Genomic DNA, 25700 nt, shown 5'->3' with positions numbered 1-25700 from the left:
GGGAAAGGGACCAAATTATTAGGGTAAGGCACATGGGCTACTAACAGCTTACTAAACAACATACACTTAGTGTTACTTTCTCAGCTACAGTATACATATCTTCCTGGCATATTACATAATTTATGCAGCAGCATACAATACATTTTTGGACTGGACTGGACCTTGATGTGCTGTGCTCACTTGAACAGGAAGGTGGTGCGGCGGTCCTTGTGGGCAAATTTTGTCATCAAACTTTGTCATTAAAGTATGTAATTCTCTGGATTTATGGTGCTTTCAAGACAACTGGGAACTCGGGGAAAAGAATCCAAGGTTGAATCAAAAACAAGGTTGACATCAGTGATCTTCAGGTCGGAGCTCTAAAAAGAAGCCAGAGTTCCCGACTTGGAATTCCAAGTTGGATAACCAATCAAAACTTATTTTCACAGTCAGAGCTCGTTTATTTCAGATTTCCCAGTTGTCTTGAATTTACTGAAGTCTGAGATGTCCTTGTTCCGAGTTTCCAGTTGTTTTGAACGCGGCGGAAATCATGCTGGATTGACAGCATGAATGTTTATCTTTTTAAGCTTGGAAAAGAGACCCTTAAACCCAGACTTATATCACACACCCACTCCACTGAATAGGAGGCTAGTGATTGCTTTGCAGCGCTTGCAGTTAGCCACTGATTCCTTCCAAACCATTCATTGTTAAATTTGCGATTACCAACTTGTCGTGTAATGTTTATGTCCAATGGCCGATGAGCACCGATACATTTTATCTATAATTTCTCTTCATATGACAAGGATTGAAAAAGATTTGCCAGTAGATTGTCGACGTGATTCATGATGATGACTGCTTGTCTAGCTTCCTAGCTAAGATTTTGAAACTATGATGTTGACATGATCAGTCCAATCAAAGCTACGGCAGATATAATGTGATTTGATGTCATATTATCTGTGGCCAATGACCTTAAACCTTCTTGGATGGGCACTTCTAATGTAGCTTGAATTTTCGAGCTCTCCCAGTAGATTTTGCAGTGACGTAGTGTCCCCATGAGTGACAGAACACTGAGCCAATCACAGCACAACTAGAGAACATTACCAACCCTATGCTCCGTATTTTCCACTGGCTGCCCCACCACCACAGAAAGCACTGAGCTAGACTGAAACACCTGCATTTTGGAGCTGCCTTACTCAAGAAAGCAAAAAGGAGACCATGTTTGTATGCAGCTTTATTAACTCAATGATTTCGTTTTTTACATTGTTTGCAAACTGATATGTGACACGTATTAATGCCAAAATAACATGCAAAACAGGCAACAACAAAACAATTGAATATATATATATATATATACACTGCTCAAAAAAATAAAGGGAACACTTAAACAACACAATGTAACTCCAAGTCAATCACACTTCTGTGAAATCAAACTTAGGAAGCAACACTGATTGACAATAAATTGTACATGCTGTTGTGCAAATGGAATAGACAACAGGTGGAAATTATAGGCAATTAGCAAGACACCCCCAATAAAGGAGTGGTTCTGCAGGTGGTGACCACAGACCACTTCTCAGTTCCTATGCTTCCTGGCTGATGTTTTGGTCACTTTTGAATGCTGGCGGTGCTTTCACTCTAGTGGTAGCATGAGATGGAGTCTACAACCCACACAAGTGGCTCAGGTAGTGCAGCTCATCCAGGAAGGCACATCAATGCGAGCTGTGGCAAGAAGGTTTGCTGTGTCTGTCAGCGTAGTGTCCAGAGCATGGAGGCGCTACCAGGAGACAGGCCAGTACATCAGGAGACGTGGAGGAGGCCGTAGGAGGGCAACAACCCAGCAGCAGGACCGCTACCTCCGCCTTTGTGCAAGGAGGAGCACTGCCAGAGCCCTGCAAAATGACCTCCAGCAGGCCACAAATGTGCATGTGTCTGCTCAAACGGTCAGAAACAGACTCCATGAGGGTGGTATGAGGGCCCAACGTCCACAGGTGGGGGTTGTGCTTACAGCCCAACACCGTGCAGGACGTTTGGCATTTGCCAGAGAACACCAAGATTGGCAAATTCGCCACTGGCGCCCTGTGCTCTTCACAGATGAAAGCAGGTTCACACTGAGCACATGTGACAGACGTGACAGAGTCTGGAGACGCCGTGGAGAACGTTCTGCTGCCTGCAACATCCTCCAGCATGACCGGTTTTGTGGTGGGTCAGTCATGGTGTGGGGTGGCATTTCTTTGGGGGGCCGCACAGCCCTCCATGTGCTCGCCAGAGGTAGCCTGACTGCCATTAGGTACCGAGATGAGATCCTCAGACCCCTTGTGAGACCATATGCTGGTGCGATTGGCCCTGGGTTCCTCCTAATGCAAGACAATGCTAGACCTCATGTGGCTGGAGAGTATCAGCAGTTCCTGCAAGAGGAAGGCATTGATGCTATGGACTGGCCCGCCCGTTCCCCAGACCTGAATCCAATTGAGCACATCTGGGACATCATGTCTCGCTCCATCCACCAACGCCACGTTGCACCACAGACTGTCCGGGAGTTGGCGGATGCTTTAGTCCAGGTCTGGGAGGAGATCCCTCAGGAGACCATCCCCCACCTCATCAGGAGCATGCCCAGGCGTTGTAGGGAGGTCATACAGGCACGTGGAGGCCACACACAGACTACTGAGCCTCATTTTGACTTGTTTTAAGGACATTACATCAAAGTTGGATCAGCCTGTAGTGTGGTTTTCCACTTTAATTTTGAGTGTGACTCCAAATCCAGACCTCCATGGGTTGATAAATTGGATTTCCATTGATTATTTTTGTGTGATTTTGTTGTCAGCACATTCAACTATGTAAAGAAAAAAGTCTTTAATAAGATTATTTCATTCATTCAGATCTAGGATGTGTTATTTTAGTGTTCCCTTTATTTTTTTGAGCAGTGTGTATATACAGGACCAGTCAAAAGTTCAACGGTTTTTCTTTATTTTTACTATTTTCTACATTGTAGAATAATAGTGAAGACATCAAAACTATGAAATATCACATATGGAATCATGTAGTAACCAAAACAGTTACTACACTCTTGGCATTCTCTCAACCAGCTTCATGAGGTAGTCACCTGGAATGCATTTCAATTAACAGGTGTGTCTTGTTAAAAGTTAATTTGTGGAATTTCTATCCTTCTTAATGCGTATGAGCCAATCAGTTGTGTTGTAACAAGGTAGGGGGGTATACAGAAGATAGCCCTATTTGGTAAAATACCAATTCCATATTATGGCAAGAACAGCTCAAATAAGCAAAGAGAAACGACAGTCCATCATTACTTTAAGACATGAAGGTCAGTCAATCTGGAACATTTCAAGAACTTTGAAAGATTCTTGAAGTGCAGTCGCAAAAACCATCAAGCGCTATGATGAAACTGGCTCTCATGAGGACCGCCACAAGAAAGGAAGAGCCAGAGTTACCTCTGCTGCAGAGAATAAGTTCATTAGAGATAACAGCCTCAGAAATTGCAGCACAAAAAAATGCTACACAGAGTTCAAGTAACAGACACATTTTAACATCAACTGTTCAGAGGAGACTGAGTGAATCAAGCCTTCATGGTAAAATTGCTGAAAAGAAACCACTACTAATGGACACCAATAATAAGAAGAGACTTGCTTAGGCCAAGAAACAAGAGCAATGGACATCTGACTGGTGGAAATCTGTCCTTTGAGATTTTTGGTTCCAATCGGCGTGTGTTTGTGAGATGCAGAGTAGGCGAACGGATGATCTCCGCATGTGTGGTTCCCACCAGGAAGCATGGAGGAGGAGGTGTGATGGTGTGGGGGTGCTTTGCTGGTGACACTGTCTGTGATTTATTTAGAATTCAAGGCACACTTAACCAGCATGGCTACCACAGAATTCTGCAGCGTTACGCCATCCCATCTGGTTTGCGCTTAGGGGGACTATCATTTGTTTTTCAACAGCACAATGACCCAAAACACACCTCTGGGATGTTTTGTCTACCTTGTTGTCAAGAGACTGGACATTGGCGAGTAGTATACTCGGGAGCGGTGAGCCCATCTACGGCGCCTGACCAGAAGACCGCTCCGTCTGCCCCTTCTGCGGCACCATTGTTTTGGGTTGGCTACTGGGATTAGATCCATTGTCCTGGGTGGTGGTCCAAACAGAGGATCAGCTTCGGGAAAGTCGTATTCCTGATCGTAATGTTGGTAAGTTGACGTTGCTCTTATATCCAATAGTTCTTCCTGGCTGTATGTAATAAGACTTAAGATTTCCTGGGGTAACAATGTAAGAAATAATACATAAAAAAACAAAATACTGCATAGTTTCCTAAGAATGCGAAGCGAGGCGACCATCTCTGTCGGCGCCATATATCATGAGGCTGCATTTATTGTAGCTGGGGATTTTAACAAAGCTAATCTGAAAAGAAAGGCCCCCTAAATTTTATCAGCTTATCGAATGCGCAACCCAGGCTGGCAGCATTCTGGATCATTGCTACTCTAACTTCCGCAACGCATACAAAGCCCTCCCTCGCCCTCCTTTCGGCAAATCTGACCACGAACCCATTTTGTTGCTCCCAGCCTATAGACAAAAACTAAAACAGGAAATGCCCGTGCTCAGGTCTGTTCAACGCTGGTCCGACCAATCGGATTCCACTCTTCAAGATTGCTTCGATCACGTGAACTGGGGTATGTTCCGGATAGCCTCAGACAACAACATTGATGTATATGCTGATTCGGTGAGCGAGTTTATTAGCAAGTGCATCGGTGATGTTGTACCCACGGTGACTATTATAACCTTCCCCAACCAGAAACCGTGGATTGATGGCAGCATTCGTGCAAAACTGAAAGCGCGAACCACTGCTTTTAATCATGGCAAGCTGACCGGAAACATGACTGAATACAAACAGTGTAGCTATCCCTCCGCAATCAAACAAGCTAAGCGTCAGTATAAAGACAAAGAGTCGCAATTCAACGGCTCAGACACGAGACGTATGTGGCAGGGTCTACAGTCAATCAAACATCTTTGCTCGCTTTGAGGACAATACAGTGCCACTGACACGGCTCGCTACCAAAACCTGCAGATTCTCCTTCACCGCAGCCAACGTGAGTAAAACATTTAAATGTGTTTACCCTTTGCAAGGCTGCATCCCTAGCCTTGTCCTCAGAGCATACACAGACCAACTGGCTGGTGTGTTTACAGACATATTCAATCAATCTCTATCCCAGTCTGCTGTTCCCACATGCTTCAAGAGGGCCACCATTGTTCCTGTTCTCAAGAAAGCTAAGGTAACTGAGATAAACGACTATGGCCCCTTAGCACTCACTTCCATCATCATGAAGTGCTTTGAGAGACTAGTCAAGAATTGTATCACCTCCACCCTACCTGACACCCTAGACCCACTCCAATTTGCTTACCGCTCCAATAGGTCCACAAACGACACAATCGCAATCACACTGCACACTGCCCTAGCCCATCTGGACAAGAGGAATACCTATGTAAGAATGCTGTTTATCGATTACAGCTCAGCATTTAACACCATAGTACCCTCCAAACTTGTGATGAAGCTCGAAACCCTGGGTCTCGACCCCGCCCTGTGCAACTGGGTCCTGGACTTTCTGACGGGCCTCCCCGAGGTGGTGAGGGTAGGAAACAACATCTCCACCCCGCTGATCCTCAACACTGGGGCCCCACAAGGGTGTGTTCTCAGCCCTCTCCTGTACTCCCTGTTCACCCATGGCTGAGTGGCCATGCACGCCTCCAACTCAATCATCAAGTTTGCAGATGACACTACAGTGGTAGGCTTGATTACCAACGACGAGACGGCCGAGAGGGAGGAGGTGAGGGCCCTCGGAGTGTGGTGTCAGGAAATAACCTCACACTCAACGTCAACAAAACAAAGGAGATGATCGTGGACTTCAGGAAACAGCAGAGAGAGCACCCCCCTATCCACATCGACGGGACAGTAGTGGAGAAGGTGGAAAGTTTTAAGTTCCTCGGCGTACACATCTTGGACAAACTGAAACGGTCCACCCACACAGACAGAGTGGTGAAGAAGGCGCAACAGTGCCTCTTCAACCTCAGGAGGCTGAAGAAATTTGGCTTGTCACCAAAAACACTCACAAACTTTTACAGATGCACAATCGAGAGCATCCTGTCGGGCTGTATCACTGCCTGGTACGGCAACTGCTCCGCCCACAACCGTAAGGCTCTCCAGAGGGTAGTGAGGTCTGCACAACCCATCACCGGGGGCAAACTACCTGCCCTCCAGGACACCTACACCACCCGATGTCACAGGAAGGCCAAAAAGATCATCAAGGGCAACAACCACCCGAACCACTACCTGTTCACCCCACTACCATCCAGAAGGCGAGGTCAGTACAGGTGCATCAAAGCTGGGACCAAGAGACTGAAAAACAGCTTCTATCTCAAGGCCATCAGACTGTTAAACAGCCATCACTAACATTGAGTGGCTGCTGCCAACATACTGACTCAAATCTCTAGCCACTTTAATAATAAAAAATTGGATGTAATAAATGTATCACTAGTCACTTTAAACAATGCCACTTTATATAATGTTTACATAACCTACATTACTCATCTCATATGTGTATATGTCACAAATGTAGCCGTGTTGAATAGACCAAATCGCAGCCGGGATATGTATGCTCATCTTTAATTATATTTGCATAAAGTGAACACGGGAAACCAATAAAGACTAGTAACAGTTTTACAGGCTATACAGATCCTTTATCAGTGTAAAATAAAACAACCCACAAAAACCAGGTGACAAACACACACCTAATATATGACTCCCAATCAGGAACAACGATAACCAGCTGTCCCTGATCGGGAGCCACACAGACCAACATAGAAACAGAAATACCAGAAAAACACATACAACACAGTACTTCTGCCACGTCCTGACCAAAAATACTAAACTACTCCCTCTGCTGGTCAGGACGTGACAGTATACTGTATTCTATACCGTCTACTGCATCTTGCCTATACCGCACGGCCATCGCTCATCCATGTATTTATATGTACATATTCTTATTCATTCCTTTACACTTGTGTGTATAAGGTAGTTGTTGTGAAATTGTTAGATTACTTGTTAGATATTACTGCACGGTCGGAATTAGACGCACAAGCATTTCTCTACACTCGCATTAACATCTGCTAACCATGTGTAGGTGACCAATAAGATTTGATTTGTAATGGCTATTTGACCAAGAAGGAGTGCTGCATCAGATGACCTGGCCTCCACAATCACCCGACCTCAATCCAGTTGAGATGGTTTGGGATGACTTGGACCGCAGAATGAAGGAAAAGCAGCCAACAAGTGCTCAGCATATGTGTGAACTCCTTCAAGACTGTTGAAAAGCATTCCAGCTGAAGCTGGTTGAGAGAATGCCAAGAGTGTGCCAAGCTTTCATCAAGGCTACTTTGAAGAATCTAAAATCTAAAATACATTTTGATTTGTTTAACACTTCTTTGTTTACTACATGATTCCATATGTGTTATTTGGGGAGGCAGGTAGCCTAGTGGTTAGAGCGCTGGACTAGTAACCGGAATGTTCCAAGATTGAATCCCCTAGCTGACAAGGTAAAAATCTGTCGTTCTACCCCTGAACAAGGCAGTTAACCCACTGTTCCTAGGCTGTCATTGAAAATAACAATTTGTTCTTAACTGACTTGCCTGGTTAAATAAAGGCAAAATGTCATAGTTTTGTCTTTACTATTATTCTACAATGTAAAAAATAGGAAGAATTCTGAAAAACCCTTGAATGAGTAGGTGTGTCCAAACTTTTGACTTGTACTGTGTATATATCATCAAATCAAATCAAATGTATTTATATAGCCCTTCTTACATCAGCCGATATCTCAAAGTGCTGTACAGAAACCCAGCCTAAAACCCCAAACAGCAGGACAGTAAACAAACTGATTATACTTTTGCAGAATTCTCCTAAATCTAGAATGTCTATCTAGAACCATCAAGATGTGAAGAGTTGAAAAGCCACTGCAATGACGGAGGCAGAACTTTCAGAAAACACTGGTGTTTTACCAAATCATTGTCATTAATATTCTTGATACACTCAATCAAATGTATTTATAAAGCCCTTCTTACATCAGCTGATGTCAAAGTGCTGTACAGAAACCCAGTCTAAAACCCCAAACCAGCAAGCAATGCAGGTGTAGAAGCACGGTGGCTAGGAAAAACTCCCTAGAAAGGCCAAAACCTAGGAAGAATATATATATATATAGGTGGGGCTCAAAACAGGTGGGTCTCTGTTCTGAAACAGTACCACACTTGTTCATTTAGCAGACACTTTTATCCACACTAGTTCATTTAGCAGACACTTTTAGCCACGGTAGTGCTCAGCCAGGCTGAGAGGAATCCTGAAGTTGGCGATAGTTTATGGGATGCATTGTGTGTTAAGGTAGTCAGACCACTGTCATGTCTACAGTGCACCACAGCCAGTGGTGTTGAGTCATACAGAACGTCATTCCTGGTGTGGTGTGAAGGAGGTGGTAAAGAGAGCTGGGCTGATCTGTGTGATAGCATGTTACTTCCAGCCTAATTCCCCTGCAGACCCCCTGCAGACCAAGCCAGGGAGAGGGGGGTCTGGCTCAGGTAGCTGTTTATTTTTATTTTTTTATTTATTTCACCTTCATTTAACTAGGCAAGTCAGTTAAGAACAAATTCTTATTTACAATGGCGGCCTACCCATGGCTGTGCTGTAGTCTGTTGTAGAAGTTTACTCTGATCACACGTCTGCACAGACAAACATGTCATGTCTTCTTTCCAAGGATCCAGAATTTTCCATTGGTGCTTTTTCATTTGTGCGTTGTCACATTGATATACGAGCACATTTTAATTGATAAATATTTATATTTGGGTATCTTTACTTTAAATGGACAATAAAGGTTCACCAGGTAGCTTCATTCTACATGTCAACATTTCATATTTACCTTGCTGTGCTCTTTATTATTTGACATTTATCTAATTCCTCTTCTACAGGTGGATTCCTGTAGTTAGTCTGCAGATTGCAGATAACATTTGTTTGTCTTACAATACCATTCATGCAATAACAATCTGCATTGTGAATGTTGATATTTTGCTCTGTTGCCATGGGGAACAGAGTGGAGTGGAGGAAATTGGGTTAATTCGTGAGAGTGAGGGGAGAGGGGGAGGGAAAGGAGGGATGAGAGAGGGGGGGTGCATGGGGAGCACTTATAGCGCAGACAGTGCAGTGCTTACTGGCAGAGGTGGAGTGGAAGGGAATGTGTCTGGACACAGAGGGCATGATAGTGGCAGGGAGCGATGACAGGAGGCTGGCTTAAACACCAGGGAGTCTGGGGCTGGCCAAGGCTTCTTCCTGGCTGGGCTGGCTACCCCCTCTCAGCCCTGCATGCTCTGCAATCTAGAACCGTGGTGAAAACAACATACAGCAGAGGTCTATCACCTTGTTCAGAGGGACTGTCACTGCTCTTGCATCTTATCATATATTAGGTTTGTGGTTTTGTGCTCACCTTGGCCAAAGGATGCAAAACATGCTACAACATTATAGACCATCTCTGAAAGGATGACTGTTTGTATATGTGTGTATATGTGCATTCGTGTGTGTTTTTCTCCTCTGACCTCTGCTGTGTACTGTATCCTCCGTAGACACATCCAGAACATTGGGGAGATCAAGACAGACGTGGGCAAGGCCAGGGCCTGGGTGAGGCTCTCCATGGAGAAGAAACTGCTGTCCAGGCACCTCAAAAAGCTGCTGTCTGACCATGAACTTACAAAGTGAGCAAAACAACAAGGACCTAGTATACAACTGGCAAATCAAGCTAAACACAAAATGTGTAATTTTTGTCAGAGCCTCTGCTTCAGTAATTGGAATAATATCCCATTCCCTTTAAGTAAGTCTCCTCATAAATCCTCACTAATTTATATTGGAATGTCCCACTCAGTCTCATACACATGAATCAACCTGATGTCTGAAAACTATGCATGTATAATATATGAGCTCTTTTGACAGATCCAAACGTCATAGTACAATCACCTATTAAACATTTACAATGTTTTTTTTAATAATTGATGAGATGGTGGTGAAGTGGGTCACGTTCAGGCTGATTCATTATGGAGGTATTGCATTGTGACCATTCCATTACCATTCTCCAGTTGTTTCCCAAGGAAAACACATTCATCAGCTATTGATTCAGCCTTTTAGGCTTCAGACTGTTATTGTTCGATCTATAATCATTACATCATATGAAATGCTAAACTGATTTGTTTTAGTGAATGTTTTTGTTGCTTTTGTTTCTTTTGCAGGAAACTATACAAGCGTTATGCTTTTCTGCGCTGTGACGATGAGAAAGAGCAGTTCCTGTACCACCTCCTCTCCTTCAACGCTGTAGACTACTTCTGTTTCACCAATGTCTTCACCACCATCAGTGAGTGCCAGCAAATTAGATTAGAGTAATAGATGAATTAGACTTATTTCCTGGCTAAACCATTTTCCTGGATTTGAGATGTATACTGGGAAATACATTGAAGACAGAGGTAGCTCTTCTTGTGACCATTTTATTTAACTAGGCAAGTCAGTTAAGAACAAATTATTATTTACAATGACGGCCTAGGAACAGTGGGTTAACTGCCATGTTCAGGGGTAGAATGAAAGATTTTTACGTTGTCAGCTCGGGGATTCAATCTAGCAACCTTTCGGGTTACTGGCCCAATGCTCTAACCACTAGGCTACCTGCTACCATATTGTACTTGACTAAGTGATTTCAGGTTTCCCTCTCTTCTCTGTCCCACAGTGATCCCATACCATGTGCTGGTGATTCCCAGTAAGAAACTAGGAGGCTCCATGTTCACAGCCAACCCCTGGGTGTGTGTGTCTGGGGAGCTGGCTGAGACCGGGGTGCTCCAGGTCCCCAAGCACACTCAGGAGATCACCTTTGAGGTTGGTGCTCCCCTCAAGATTGAATATTCCTGGTATTATGATAATAATATCAATATATATTCACCTTAACATGACTTTTGCCCTTTTGCCTTCTCTCGCTGTCACAGTGCCAGAACCTGGGCAAGCTGACCACAGTGCAGATGGGCCATGATAACTCAGGTCTTTACGCCAAGTGGCTTGTGGAGTATGTTATGGTCCGGAATGAGATCACAGGTCATGCTTACAAGTGAGTGAAATATTTGGTAGCAGCTGCCTTATGCTAATAGCATCTACTCACAAGAAAGACCCTGTTGAAGCTTTGGCTAACTGTTATATTGTTGTGTGTGTGCGTAGGTTCCCGTGTGGCCGGTGGCTGGGGAAGGGGGTGGACGATGGCAGTCTGGAGAGGGTCCTGGTGGGAGAGCTAGTGACACCAAACTCAGAGAACGAGGACAGAATGTGTCGTACGCCCCCCATGCAGCAGTCCCCTGGGATGATGAGGAGGTTCGTCACCATCTCACCAAACAGCAAACCAAGTGAGTGACCATTCAAATACACTGCAAAAATCTTCATCAATAATAACCAATAATCTTCACCAAGGGACTACACACACAGCACCAAATGTTGATCTCCCGTTTGTCTGCAGTTTTTTCACCGTGGTGTGTTTTAGGGACCACCCTCTGGTCTCTGGTGGACGTTTGACTAAAAAAGATTCTGCGCGATTCTACATGTAGAATCGGTTTGCACTCGGTTTGCAAATTATGGCCGGCACACTGTTAAGAGGTGCTTAGTACTCTCGGCTGGCGAACGCTACTGGTGTGTCCATGCCTTTAGATCACTTTTGAGGGTCTTGTGTCTGCTGGCATGGACTGATTTTTTTCTTACTCTTTCCCATCATCCAGAGTTGAACACTGGTCAGATCCAAGAGGGAGTGGGAGAGTCCATCAATGGGATAGTGAAGCACTTCCACAAGCCAGAGAAGGAGGTGAGAGACACAACCCCCCACCACATTGTCTATTATTCATCACAGTGAAGGAGACAGTGGGTCCTCAACCTGTACACTGTCTGTACACTGCAGGCAACACTGATCATAGTTTCTCTCACGTGTTCCAAATGAACAGTTTCATATGGCCACAACTGATATGTTGGACCAGGGTACTTTGAAAAGAGACAACATTAGTCACTCTTTTTCTTTCCCTGTCTGTTTTTCTATAGAGGGGCAGTCTGACCCTTCTGCTGTGTGGGGAGTATGGTCTAGTCTGGGCTTTAGAGCAGGTGTTCCAGCATGGCTTCAAGTCCCCACGCCTCTTTAAGAATGTCTTCATCTGGGATTTCTTAGGTAAAGCCTCCAAAACACGACCATTACACCTGAATATACAGTATACAGTATCGTCCGTGCCATGCTAATGGATGAGGTTGCTCTTATCAGTGTCTTTTTTCTGTGATTTCTCCTTATAGAAAAGTCACAAGTGTACTTTGAGAGTGCTGAGCAGAGGGAGGTGACTCCAGATGAGAACTGGCAAACCAGAGTACACCACTTCTGCCGCTTCATGCGGGCCATCAACAGCACATCTAGGAACATAGGCAAGGATGGGAAGTTCCAGATGCTGGTGTGTCTGGGTGCCAGGTAATATATCCTCTGTTGCCTCACAAACACACTCAGAACAACAGCTATCATCAGGAACATTTGAATGGGAATTCATTGTACAGCACTAAATGTCCTGGTCAAAAGGGAAAATTAGATTGTTTGTGTCACGAATCCCACCGAAGGTGGCTCCCCTGCCTGCTCGGGCGGCACTCGGCGGTCGTCGTCGCCGGCCTACTAGCCACCGCTGATCCCTTTTTCCTTTTCTGTTGGTATGTCTTATTGTTTGCACCTGTTCCTTATTTGTGTATCTTGATTTGTGGTTATTTAAGCCTGTTTAGCCCGCCCAGGTTTGTGCGGGATTATTTTACGTCAGTGTGCTTATTTTAGATGTGCTGGCGATCTGCCTGATTTATTTTCTTTCCGGACTGTGTGCCCGTTGTGTATGGGTTGGTCACTTAGTTCACACGCCTGTTGTGTTGGCGTCGATCGTTGTCGTACCAGAGAAAAATAAATCTCATTTTTTCTTACCTCTGCTCTCTGCACCTGACTCCTACCACCACTCCTAGCATTCGTGACAGTTTGAGATGTTTTACAAGACATCTTCAATTCAACTGAAAGAGAGGTGTTTTCATTATCTCTCGAATAGCAGCTAGGGTTGTAAAGGGTCGGAAACTTTCCGGGAAATTTCCGGAAATTTTCCATGGGAAGTTAAGCCCTGGAATTTGGGAAATTTTGCTTAAATTCATTTTAAAAAGTTAGCTTATAACAGTGAACCTTTTTTGTGGGATACACATAAGGCAATTCTAGGTCTTGTAGCATATTTTGGTTAAACTATCCCCAATTCAATGGAATTGCAACCCTCTGCATGCACAGTGCGTTCTTCCATCACATGTGCAGTGCACTCTTCCAACACATGTACAGCTGATTCTCATGATCTTGCACACTAATGAGATGCTATTGAGTCCACACTACTACACTGTCTGAGCCAAGGACTACATGCTATCTGGTAAGTTTTGATTACAATACTGGGTGGGGTGAATATATTTTATATGACATACATAATTTTTGGTTAACTAGTAAATAGCAGCTTACAGCAAAGTGTGTTTAAATCATTTCTAACCTGTTAAGAATTTCTGCTAGTTAGTTTTTGCTACCATGTGGGTTTTAGCTTGCTTGAGCCTGCTAACTGAGGAGTGTTATTTCACCTGTTTCCATACATGTTTCTTTTTTTTTTAATCTATCTTACAAAGGAGTTGTTTAATCAAACTGCTTAACTATTTATCTGTACATGGAATTTTATTTGTTTTTTACTCATTTTTTCTAATCTTTACAGGAAAATGCCACTGATGTATGGAGACATTTCACTGCAGCTAATGTGGAAGCAAAAGCTGTGTACATTTGCAAATACTGAGGCCAAATCAAATGGGAAGAATGCAACAAAGATGCAGAATCATCTGGCCAAGTGCATAAAGTTCCCTCAGCGCTCACAACACAGAACCTCTGACAAAAGTCTCTCTACTTCTATTTGAGGTGAAAATGATGAATCAGACACCTTATTGATAGCAACAGCTCATGGTCCTCCTGGAATCAGAATTTCTTTTGACTCAATGGAGGAACATAGTCAGAGAAATGCTGATGAATGTCTTGCTCGAGCTGTGTATGCAACTGGTTCACCTCTGATGCTCACAGGTAATGTGTATTGGAAGAGATTTCTGAATGTTCTTCGCCCAGCATACACACCTCCAACCAGACATGCTTTATCTACTCATTTGCTGGACGCAGAGTTCAACAGAGTTCAAGTGAAGGTCAAGCAAATCATAGAGAAAGCAGACTGTATTGCAATCATCTCTTATGGGTGGTCGAATGTTCGTGGGCAGGGAATAATTAACTACATCATCTCCGCCCCTCAACCAGTATTCTACAAGAGCACAGACACAAGGGACAACAGACACACTGGTCTCTACATTGCAGATGAGCTGAAGGCAGTCTTCAATTACCTTGGACCACAGAAGGTATTTGCACTGGTGACAGACAATGCTGCGAATATGAAGGCTGCTTGGTCTAAAGTGGAGGAGTCCTACCCTCACATCACACCCATTGGCTGTGCTGCTCATGCGTTGAATCTGCTCCTCATGGACATCATGGCACTGAAAACAATAGATACTCTACAAGAGAGTCATCAAGTTATAGCAGAAATCTACCTCACCAAGCAAAGTGAGAAGAATTAGAGCACCACATTGAAGCTACCCAGCAACACCCGTTTGGGGGGTGTTGTCATCATGTTTGACGGTCTCCTGGAAATGGCCATATCACAGTCTGCCGATATGGATAGCCCCATCATGTTCAGACTCTGCTTGCAGATGTAAGAGAAGAAATCCGTACTGCCCTGCCCACTTCACTGTTGCTCCAAGCAGAGGAAACTGCAGTTCTGAAATACATCAAAAAGCGTGAAGACTTCTACCTGAAGCCCATACTGTCTGGTGCAGAGATCAACAAGGCCTATGGTGTCATCACTACCGTGTCTCGCCACCTTGACCTGGATGAGGGCAAGGTTCTTGGCAGTCTGGCGATGTACACTTCCAAGCAACAGCTTTGGGATGGAGATGCAATATGGCAGTCGTGCCAACATATCTCATCAGCCACCTGGTGGAAGGGACTTTGTGGATCTGAGGCTCTTTCCCCTGTTGCCTCCATCATCCTCCAAATCCCACCAACATCAGCTGCCTCAGAGCGCAACTGATCCTTGTTTGGGAACACTCACACTAAAGCACACAACAGGCTGACCAATACAACGGTTGAAAAATTGGTGGCCATCCGGGCAAATTTGAGGCTTTTTGAGCCTGACAACGAGCCATGCTCAACAAGGTTGGAAAGTGACAGTGAAGATGAGGCCTCAGAGTCTGATGTTCAAGAGGTGGACATTAAGGAGGTCCAGGGAGAAGACATGGAAGCCTGAGAGGAAGACAACCAAAGCTTTGGTTTCTAGACTATCATTTTACTGATGTATGTTGAAAACGTTTTTGGGAGATGCGATGGATTATTGGGGATCATTCAATAATCCCTTTCTTTTGTTGTTCAGTAAAATCATCCCATGTGAAGAGTCAAGTCATTTAATTCAATTTCAATTCGTAACTAAATAGTTTTTTTTATTTCTATTGGAATGATTTAATCATTTTCAATTATGTCTACTTATGATAAGGTCAAGGTTTATGTTTCTGTCTCCATATGATATGGTAAATATATCCAATGCAAAAAAACATCTAAATTTAAATGGTATTAATATTAATTTGCATATATTCCCGTTAATTCCCATATATTCCCGTTAATTCCCACGGAAAGTTTCCACCTCTGAATATTCCCCAAAATGTGCAACCCTAATAGCAGCACAGCATTTATCACTGTGATAACGGCAGGTAGCTTAGTGGTTAGAGTGTTGGGCCAGTAAATGAAAGGTTGCTAGATTGAATCCCCGAGCTGACAAGGTAAAAATCTGTTGTTCTGCCCCTGAACAAGTCACCCACTGTTCCTAGGCTGTCATTGTAAATACGAATTTGTTCTTAACTGACTTGGCTAGTTAAATAAAGGTAAATTAACAGTGGGTGGCTTTGTCCTCTTTTGTAGTGTTAGGGTCATCCCTCCCCACCTCCTGCTTCAGTTATTCTCCCTCACACTGTGTCTGCCTATCCTGTTGGGCATTGTATGTGTGTATTTGTGGAGGTTGTATACATAGAAATACAATTATTTTTTATGGTTGTATAGTTATTAAGCAATAAGGCATATGGCCAATATACCACAGCTAAGGGCTGTTTTTATGCACATCGCAAAGCACCCAGATATTTCATTTAACTATGCAAGTCAGTTAAGAACAAACTCTTATTTACAATGACGGCCTACCCCCAGATAACTCTGGGCCAATTGGGCGCTGCTCTATAGGACTCCCAATCACAGCCAGATGTGAACCAGGGACTATAGTGACACCTCTTGCACTGAGATGCAGTGCCTTAGACCGCTTTGCCACTTGGGATACATCTCTTAGCCATGGTATATTGGCCATATACCACAAACTCCCGAGGTGCCTTATTGATATTATAAACTGGTTACCGACGTAATTAGAGCAGTTAAAATAAATGTTCTGTCATACCCGTTGTATACGGTCTGATATAACACTGCTGTCAGCCAATCAGCATTCAGGGCTTGAACCACCCAGTTTATAATCCCACTTTAAGCTTCCACACACTAGTTCAAAACATACAGTATATATCCTACTAGTTATGACACCTCAGACTTCCTCTTTCTCTCTCAACCCTTTGTGGCAGAACAGGGCTTGGTAGCTCAAATGCACCTGCCACTTTAATGAAATACCTTCTCTTTGTTCTTTGTCAAAAATCTTTTTAAGTGGCACATAGCGAGACCAGACATGCCTAAATGCAATGTAAATAATACCTCAGTCATAACCAAGCTTGAGCCCTTCCTATCCTGTCTTTTAGCAGGTATGAGGATTTACTAAAAAAGTTCCCTGAAGTCAGTCTGGTAAACTTCCTGTTTCTCTCTGCTCTTCCTAGGGACCATTTGTTACACCACTGGATCGCTCTCCTCGCAGACTGTCCAATCACAGTGCAAATGTACGAAGACACAGCACTGATAAAGGACCGCTCATTGGTAAATTCTCTGATCAGAGTGCTACAGACTTTGCAGGAGTTCAACATTACCCTAGAAGCTTCACTTGTCAAAGGGATCGGTATCTAGGCCCTCTTTCGTTCACACCAATTGGACCTGACTAAGGAAGACTGTTAGGGACCACTAAAGAACAATTAAACCTTTTTATGCAGAAAGAGACATGAACAATTAAGGGACGATTTCTGGCTTATATTAAAGCTACTGTTACATTTGCCATATATTAAGTGCAATGAGCCTTTCAAAATGTGTTGTTATTTTTATCCTCAACAATGTTGCTGTTAGACGTTAAGAATATGTTTTCTATTACGATCCATGACTTTCACTTTATTGAAGAAGATAACCCACCTGTTGTATACTACTTTATTGAAAGCTAAATATTTTCATTGTTATTGTGAACTGCTGACAATGGCTATATTCTAAAAAGGAAAACAAGGAACAAAAACTGATAATATATTTTCGGAGAAGAACAGTATTATTTTGATATGTCTGTCAAGTTGCTTGCTCTGTTCTAATTCTAACTGTCATAATGCAGAGCTTGAAGCAAATGATGTAGAAGTATGCTTTATAAGTATGAATATGACATGGTATAGATGTTTGTGTAGGGTGGGAAACTGATTCACCTACATCAATATGACAGTGTGTAAGTTTGGATCAATCCCCCTGGAAGTACCGTAGGATGCAACTATTTTATATGGATAACTTGGCCTAAGAAGAGGCTCCTGAATAAGATAATGGTGTGTATGCTAGTGATGCACAATATGTATTCAGTTGGAGAAGTATCACTATACGGCCATGTCAATGCTTCACACTTGACAGACAACTCTTCAACAGTACAGTACTCATCATAACCATGGCTTGGTAGAAAGTGAGTCATTTATAAAATGACAGCCTTCGTGTAAATACCTCTAACCAGTGCATCCTTCTTTCCAACAACTTCTCATTATTCCTCACCTGTTCTGCCCATTCCTGGCAGGTTTACAACATGTCTGTTCAGTAGTGAGAATTGTATGAGCTGATTGCCAGTTAAATTAATAATGAGTGGTACATATGGTTGCTATAAAAGGCCAGATTCAAAATAGAGCAAACGATTCTCCTCTGAACTGTTGGCGTTTCTGCTATGCAATATAATCCACATCACACAACAAAAATTAACCCAAGATCTAGATGAGAATCATTGGTCCTCCATTTTTCTTACTGTGCAGCATATGATGATGAATAACAATGGCAGTTTGATAGAAGTAGGTGTGAAGGATGTCTTTCCTGTGCCAATGTCTGGATTGTGTTGGTTGTACTATTCCATGTACAATCGACATGAGCATCTTGGGAGATATATTTTTGTTTTTCAATACTGTTGTACATTTGACATAGCCGTATAATGTAGTGTTTACTAAGTGAGGAAATGTGTACAGTGTAAAAAATAAATAAAGAATAAAATTACAGAAATGCAGTAATATGGATATGTTTATTGTATTTTTATTGAAGGATTATAACTGACTGGAATGGTGTCACTAAATGGCTATATGGTTATTGATGGTATTGTAAATGCCCCCATATATTTCCCATATGAACTGTAGAGCAAAAATAATATAACTTTACCAAGCAGAGAAATCAAACACTGATAACAACACTTGTAACAACAACAAATGCTGGTTTTAAAATGTAAACAAACTCATTCGCGCCATTTCAAATACTTTTTTTTTCTTGTCCATTCATACGTTGCTGATACGATGCTTGCTGGGACATGGAGTCTAGTGAGGTGTTGAATACATAGGATTAGACGGAAATCATATCCATACTCACTACTACTCCCAGAATCCTATATTGTTAAATACCATGCACAGTGTGCTCCAATTGGTTGAACTTCTGTTCAAGTGAACATGTTACACTCCTAATATGGTGTTTCTAGGATGGGACGCTTTATTTTCATGTTTTTTTTATGCTAATGCTATTCTAATACCCAGCTGTATGCAGCAGTAGTAGTAAGGCATGCGCAGTGTGTAAAAAGACAACGGCGAAGATTCAAAGTTTTTGTTCGGTAAGTCCACTGTTATTTACCCCATTTGCATTTAGAAATTAACGTAAATACTAATGTTTTACAGATCTTACATTTAATTTTAGTCTGTCGCGTGCGAACTATATCTGCAAGGGGGTCATTGTAACAATGGGAGAGCATGGATGTGGAGCGTGGCGTGGTAGCTAGCTAACGTTAGCAGGCTAGCTAACAACAATAGTCAGATTGCTATTTGGCGCTCTCAGCGGACGAACGTTTGAATTTAAAGGGAAGGAAACGATATAAATTATTGTGCGTGTTAAATCTTACAACAACAATTTCATTTGAAATGATAAAACAAGCCATGTGTTGCTCAATTCACTTTTTTGTGCCGTATTTTTTTTAATGCCTGTTCGTCCGCTTTTTGTTTCTTCACTGGAAGGAGTTTTCCTTCCCCGCTTTTTGTTTCGGATTCCCCAAGTAACTGAGAATCACTTTCCCGACAAAAACATATGAGTTCTAAACACAGATAAACGATCAAAATTGCAATAAGAAAAGCATAGTTAATTTATTACCAACGACCCACTTCTAATTTGTCGAGTATTTGTAGTAGCCAAGTTGGCTAGCGATGGCGTCATTACTAGCTGTTGCCAGATGCTGCCATTCTATTTTGGTGGATTGCTTGCAAGTGGCAATGTACCCTTGGTGTATTGTAATCTATTAAATTGAATAGCTAGCTTGCAAAAGTTGGCTATATTTAGTTGTGAGTCTGTGCTAAAAAAAACATTCAACCAATTTCATATTTTGGTTCCTGTCCCGCGAGCTTTGTTTAAAAATAGTCTCCTCCAGTCAGAAAACAAAAAAGCGAGATGGGAGTCGTTGCCTATAACGTTAATTGTGTGTGCATAGTAACGTCTAGCTAGATATAAGTTAACACCGATGGCTAAGTGATTGTCGTCAATCGGTATAGTAGCTTGCAAGGTTGCTTTTTTTTGGGGGGGGGGGGTGCTTCGTATAGCTAATTTTGTGTAGTTGAAATAGGTGAACTTCGCGCTGAGACAAGCTATCGTAGATAGCTGAAATTGTAGAATAAGGCTTCTAAATGGAACTAACCCAATGTTTTGACCACATGTGGTGACCCGCCCCTTTCCATCAGGGGAAAGCTTTACAGCAGTAACGTTACAGTGCTATTACCACTCTGCATTCAATGGATGGCTTCCTTTTGGTAATCGGTTTGTTCTTTCTCTGTAGGTTTCCCATTGATCATCATGTTTGGTTTTCACAAGTCTAAAATATATCGCAGCCATGAAGGATGTTGCATTTGCAAGACCAAGTCCTCCAGTTCACGCTTTACTGACAGCAGCAGATATGAAGAAACCTTCAGGCTATGTTTTGGGTATGCTTTAAGTCTTAATAACGTTTTAACATTGCATTCATTAAATACTTCCTTTTTATTGAGTATTAAACACTATACACTTTTATTTCTGTATTGTATATTGTAATTAATGTTAATGCAGATTTTGCACCAGTTTTTGTCCCAGTGATTGTATGCCATAAAAGGTTAAACAAGTGATGGTCAACAGATTGAGTTGGGAAGATATTAGTAACTAGTCTAGGACTGATTTAGTTTTTTTGCTGTCTGAAGAACAACGATGTTAACTTTGCAGTGCTTCAGGATATGATTTCATATATAAGTTAAGGTTCTGTCTTATGTAAAGACGTTTACTGATTTATTTGAGGTGTTTTTGTTTTCATTTCCTTGATTATTTATCAAGGTTGTCAGAGGATCGTGTGGGAGACATCTGCAATGCCTGTGTGCTGTTAGTAAAAAGATGGAAAAAATTGCCAAAGGGCTCTAAGAAGAACTGGAACCATGTATGCACCATCTTTTTATTTTAGTTCAATGAGGATTCACTTTAATTTTTCATGTAATTGATGCTGTGTGGAAGTTGAGTGATTGACATGTATTATATGACATTAGGTTGTGGATGCAAGAGCTGGGCCTGGCTTCAAACTAACCAAACCCAAGAAGATGAAGAACAGTGATGGGAAGAAGAAAAGCAAACTGAAGAGGCTTCACAAATTCAAAAGACAAAGTAGGTCACTTGTTAAATCAACAAAATTATAGAATATCTACACATTCAACATTTTTAAACCACTGAGTTTTACTGTGTAAGTCTTTGTTTCATTTTAGTCACTAGGCCCTACTTGGAGTATCCAGGTAGACATGCAGATGTTGCCTCAAACATTTACCATGGGAGAATGCCGCCACAAATGGTCCTGTTTGTCCTTTCAGACTCGGATGCCCACAGCACGACCTCAAGCATGTCTCCATCCCAGTCCCCCAGCTACGAGTCAGATGACGGCTCAGACATTGAGTCCAAACAGAGGCGCCCCACTCCTTCTGTCTTTTCCTTCCTGGACCGTTCTTACTGGAAAAGGTATCTCAATGAAGTATATGAAATTGAAGTCTGTCTGGAAAATCTAAATTTCATTTAGTACTGTAATTTATCTGGAACAATTCTGCAAAAATTATTTGCTTTTTGGACAAACTATTGAATGGATACTTCATCCTCTTCCCTGTAGGCAAAAGGTATGCTGTGGGATAGTATACAAAGGGCGTTTTGGTGAGGTGATGATTGACCCACGTCTCTTCAAGCCGTGCTGCAGCTCCAAGAAGCAGGAGAAGTTGGTTCCCATGCAGGACACGCACCTTCCCCTTCCCACCATTCACCCCCCTGCCTCTCCCGCTACCAGAGGCCCTGAAAGAGGACTGGTGATGGCTCTTGAGCACCCTCTTGGGGTGACCATGGCACCCTACAAGTTGTCTCCAGTGGCAGACTACACCCCAAAACCATTCCCTATTAGTTCACTGTGCATTTAGATGGCTAAAGGATTTTCCTATTTTTGCTTTGATATGTGAATTTGTTATTTTTTTTAACATATAATTCATTTTCTTGTCTGTTTTTTTTTAAAGAAAACTAAAAAGAACCAAAAAAAATGTTTTTATAAATGCATTAGTTGTACTATTTATAGGATGAGGCAGAATTCTATTTGTCCTTGAAGGGCACACTATTCAGGTCTGATTAATTTGGTTTGCAACGTTTAAAGCTTATTTTCTGTGTTACGGTTACCAGCATTTGTGTGTATATATATATATGTTCTTTTTGCCAGCATACAGACATGTTTTTTATTTTATTTTTACAGCTGTCTAATTGGCAATGAAGTATTCTTGTGCTGATATGCAAGACTCCACCAGCTAGATTTCTAAAACCAGCTTGTTTGCATTGATGGAATGAACATTTTAAGTGTTTTCTTATACTTGTGTTCCCCTGACACTCAAGCAGATTTGATTTATAGCGTCTTAATATATAAAGGGTTATGGGCTATGAGAGTTTAGGGGTCTTCAGTGAATTTATACAGTATGAATGGCCTTTTTAAATGTATACATGCATGTGTTTTCACACTCTTTCCCACACATGCATGGTTTGGCAAGCACTGAGTAGTATTGTACATTGTCAGATGTGTAAACACTCCGTACCATGAGCTTATCCATTGCTTTTCCAGCAATTTCATGCAAGTGAATCACGATAGATTGAGTTCGACCAAGCATGCAGAACTCATCTTTGTCTTGGAATGAAAACCAGCAGTTATTTATTTGTAGTCTTCCATGAGCTGAAAATGCACATTTTTATAACCATATGTTGAAGTGTTCTTGTATATACACTTGTTTGTGTTTTGGCTATGAGAACTATTTTAAATTACAGGATTGACAATGCATCTTTTAAACCACTAACTGTGTATAGATGTGGAAATATTTAGATTGAGGCATTCTTTTATGGCATCACTTGTAACTTATTCATTGGCCAGTAAGTGGCTAGCCTAATCCCCAAGTTTGTTACAACACTTCAGGGGGGTTGTGTTCGGTAAGGCACAATGCAGCAAAGCTTTTACAACCAATTATGAAAATTAGCTATGCTGTGTTGGACAACTTCTAGCAGTAACACAGTTTTGTGTCTGCTGAATACCACCCATATCTTTGTCCTATGAGATGAGTTGAAGGCCAAAGCAATACTTACACTACTCATGTTCTGTGTTTGTTGGCATCTTGTTATTCTGTTATTGAACGTGTATTTTATTTTACAGAAGCAAATCAAAGCTGAGACTATGCAGACATTTTGAATGTGAGAAATTACCAAAATGTTAAAGGAGCAATGTTTGTAAGTCCATCTCCGCCTCGTAGCAAAATTGTTTTTTCAGCGTTTCATTTTTTAAAATTGATATTTCATAATTATAATTAGGTTTTGCCTCAAGCGACAACATACGTTTCTGGTCAGTGGTCGAGTCAAACCAATCAGATGTGTACCTCTGTTAAATAATGCACCGTTTTGCAGTAAGTGGCATGAGTTATTATCAGTTTGTTGTCAGACATGCAGACAGGTAGCCTGAGTGCCAGTCTGTCAGTTCTGTCATGCCAACATCTTGTTACTCATTGTCATGCCAAACATTGTATGGCTTGACAATGATATTAATGGAGTTTGCAAGAGCACAAACAGATCTGGCACCTGGCTAGTAGACAGGGTGTCCTGTTGTGCAAAGTTATTTATTTGCTGTAACTGAACTTCATCACAGTAGAATGGTTTGTGTCAATATGCTGTATAACCTTGGTTTTCAAAACAGTTACTTTTGTGTGGCGGGTTAGTTGAGTTAAATCTTTCTGTGATTCTTAAATGTCATTAAAAGGAGAGCTGCTGCTTCCTTTTATCAAGATAGAAATTATAAACTGTTTTTGTATATAGGGAAATGCCTATTTTATTGGCGTTTGCATGGCACATTTGATCATGTGTGCCTTATAAGAATGAACATTCCTTTTACATCATGAAATTCAATCTGTAATGTCATTTAATATTTATTTATTTCAAATCCATTTGTAAAACTGATGCTGTTAATTGAACCGTTAGGACCTTCCAGTCATTTTCATTTTGTGCACTTCTTTCGATTTAGTTTTTGTCTATATTTTTATTCTGTATCTCAACAACTACATTAGTTCTGTCTTGTAATAAAACATAAAATATCATTTTTGGGCCTGCGTGATCTCATTTCAACCGCTAGATGGTACTCAAACCGTAACGTTGTTTAATCATCGTAGAGATTGGAGAGAGGGTTGGTTTAAATTAAATCAATGAATAATGCATTTTATGAGTTGCACTTGGCCACCTTTTTTCACTAGTTCAGTATAATAGCTCAACTACAGTATTTTAATTTCGTCGACCGTACTTTTAGGTAATTTACTTTCATTTTAACTCAGACGTCCCGATATTCCGACGACTGGAATGCGGCATAAATCCATGTTCCAATGTCGATTGCCTCGTCAATGTCCCGTTCATCTCAGGTCGGAATCTCGGAAATGTAAGACTTGCTAACTCGTTGTATAAGGATGATCACGAGTTTCCCATTAAGGAAGTATCAGAATCAACCAATAGTAAGCTCTAAGCATGTAATTTAGGTTCATTTTAAATAACTTACGTTAATTTTAACTCGGGAAGTTCCTAGTTCCGACTAGCACGTGAACGCGTCATACTCGTTGTAGAAAGATGATACCCTAACTCTGCGCAAATAACTTACATTCATTTTAACTCGGAGGTCCCGAGTTTCCGACATGACTTGAACGCTGCAAAAGCCCTGGATCTTAAATGAATTAATATTCACTTGGATACAGAGGAGCGCGCTTCAACGCAGCTGTGCGTGCGCTCCTATTTCCACAAAACAGACGGATTTCCAAGGATGGCACTTTGATAGAAGAACTCGGAAACTCAGGATTCTGGAGCAGTCAAGTGTGAAATACAATGGGATAATCTATGGCCACCATTATTTCGAGGATCAGGCTTTTAAGGAATATTTCGGGAACCGCTCTTCTCGTCCAGCCAGACGAGAGACATATTTTATTTTACTAGGCAAGTCAGTTAACAACAAATTCTTATTTTCAATAACGGCCTAGAAACACTGGGTTAACTGCCTTGTTCAGGGGCAGAACGACAGATCTGTACCTTGTCAGCTCGGGGATTCAATCTTGCAACCTTTCGGTTACTCGTCCAACACTCTAACCACTAGGCTACCCTGCCGCCCAGTTTCCTATGAAATACTGTAGGCTATAGGTTTATGGTTATAAAATCAGTTATACAGCCTTATCTAATATTCTCAATTGCTTCTGTTTTCAGTAGTCTCTCTCTCCCTGCTCTCTCTCTCTTTAAATTCAATTAAGGGGATTTATTGGCATAGGAAACATTTTTACATTGCCGAACCAAGTGTAATAGATAATAAACAAAAGTGAAATAAACAATCAGAAATCAACAGTAAACATTACACTCACAAAAGTTTAAAAAATAAACAGACACTATCTCTCTCTCCTTCTCACTCACTAAGACACACACACACACACACACACACACACACACACACACACACACACACACACACACACACACACACACACACACACACACACACACACACACACACACACACACACACACACACACACACAC

The 25700-nt window shown here is 41.8% G+C and overlaps 1 protein-coding gene and 1 pseudogene across 5 annotated transcripts in view; both read left to right on the top strand.

Moving 5' to 3' along the window:
* The window catches only part of LOC106562359 (DENN domain-containing protein 5A), a 60764-nt gene extending 42144 nt beyond the window's left edge, over window positions 1-18620 (top strand). For 2 of the 4 annotated variants that reach the window (XM_082957840.1, XM_082957839.1), the window contains 10 exons: window positions 9631-9759; window positions 10288-10409; window positions 10776-10921; window positions 11029-11147; window positions 11255-11436; window positions 11803-11885; window positions 12116-12239; window positions 12359-12527; window positions 13822-14018; window positions 17051-17162. In XM_082957840.1, the coding sequence (XP_082813966.1) occupies window positions 9631-9759; window positions 10288-10409; window positions 10776-10921; window positions 11029-11147; window positions 11255-11436; window positions 11803-11885; window positions 12116-12239; window positions 12359-12527; window positions 13822-14017 (1270 nt within the window). In that variant the 3' untranslated portion in view covers window position 14018; window positions 17051-17162. Of the gene's footprint in view, window positions 1-9630; window positions 9760-10287; window positions 10410-10775; window positions 10922-11028; window positions 11148-11254; window positions 11437-11802; window positions 11886-12115; window positions 12240-12358; window positions 12528-13821; window positions 14019-17050 lie in introns of all 4 variants that reach the window. The other 2 variants (XM_045689282.2, XM_045689281.2) reach the window with 1 other exon arrangement.
* A 391-nt stretch (window positions 18621-19011) lies between these two features.
* Window positions 19012-22086, top strand: LOC123725146 (SIN3-HDAC complex-associated factor-like; annotated as a pseudogene). Its single transcript, XR_006757538.2, has 6 exons — window positions 19012-19200; window positions 20407-20551; window positions 20931-21030; window positions 21137-21251; window positions 21452-21596; window positions 21742-22086. The product of XR_006757538.2 is annotated as an SIN3-HDAC complex-associated factor-like (transcript).
* The last annotated feature ends 3614 nt before the right edge of the window (window positions 22087-25700 follow it).

Source organism: Salmo salar, chromosome 11 (genome assembly GCF_965601325.2).
Source record: "Salmo salar chromosome 11, fSalSal1, whole genome shotgun sequence".
Lineage (NCBI taxonomy): Eukaryota > Metazoa > Chordata > Actinopteri > Salmoniformes > Salmonidae > Salmo > Salmo salar.
Note: the sequence above shows the minus strand (reverse complement) of the source record. Positions and strands in the feature narration are given on the sequence as shown.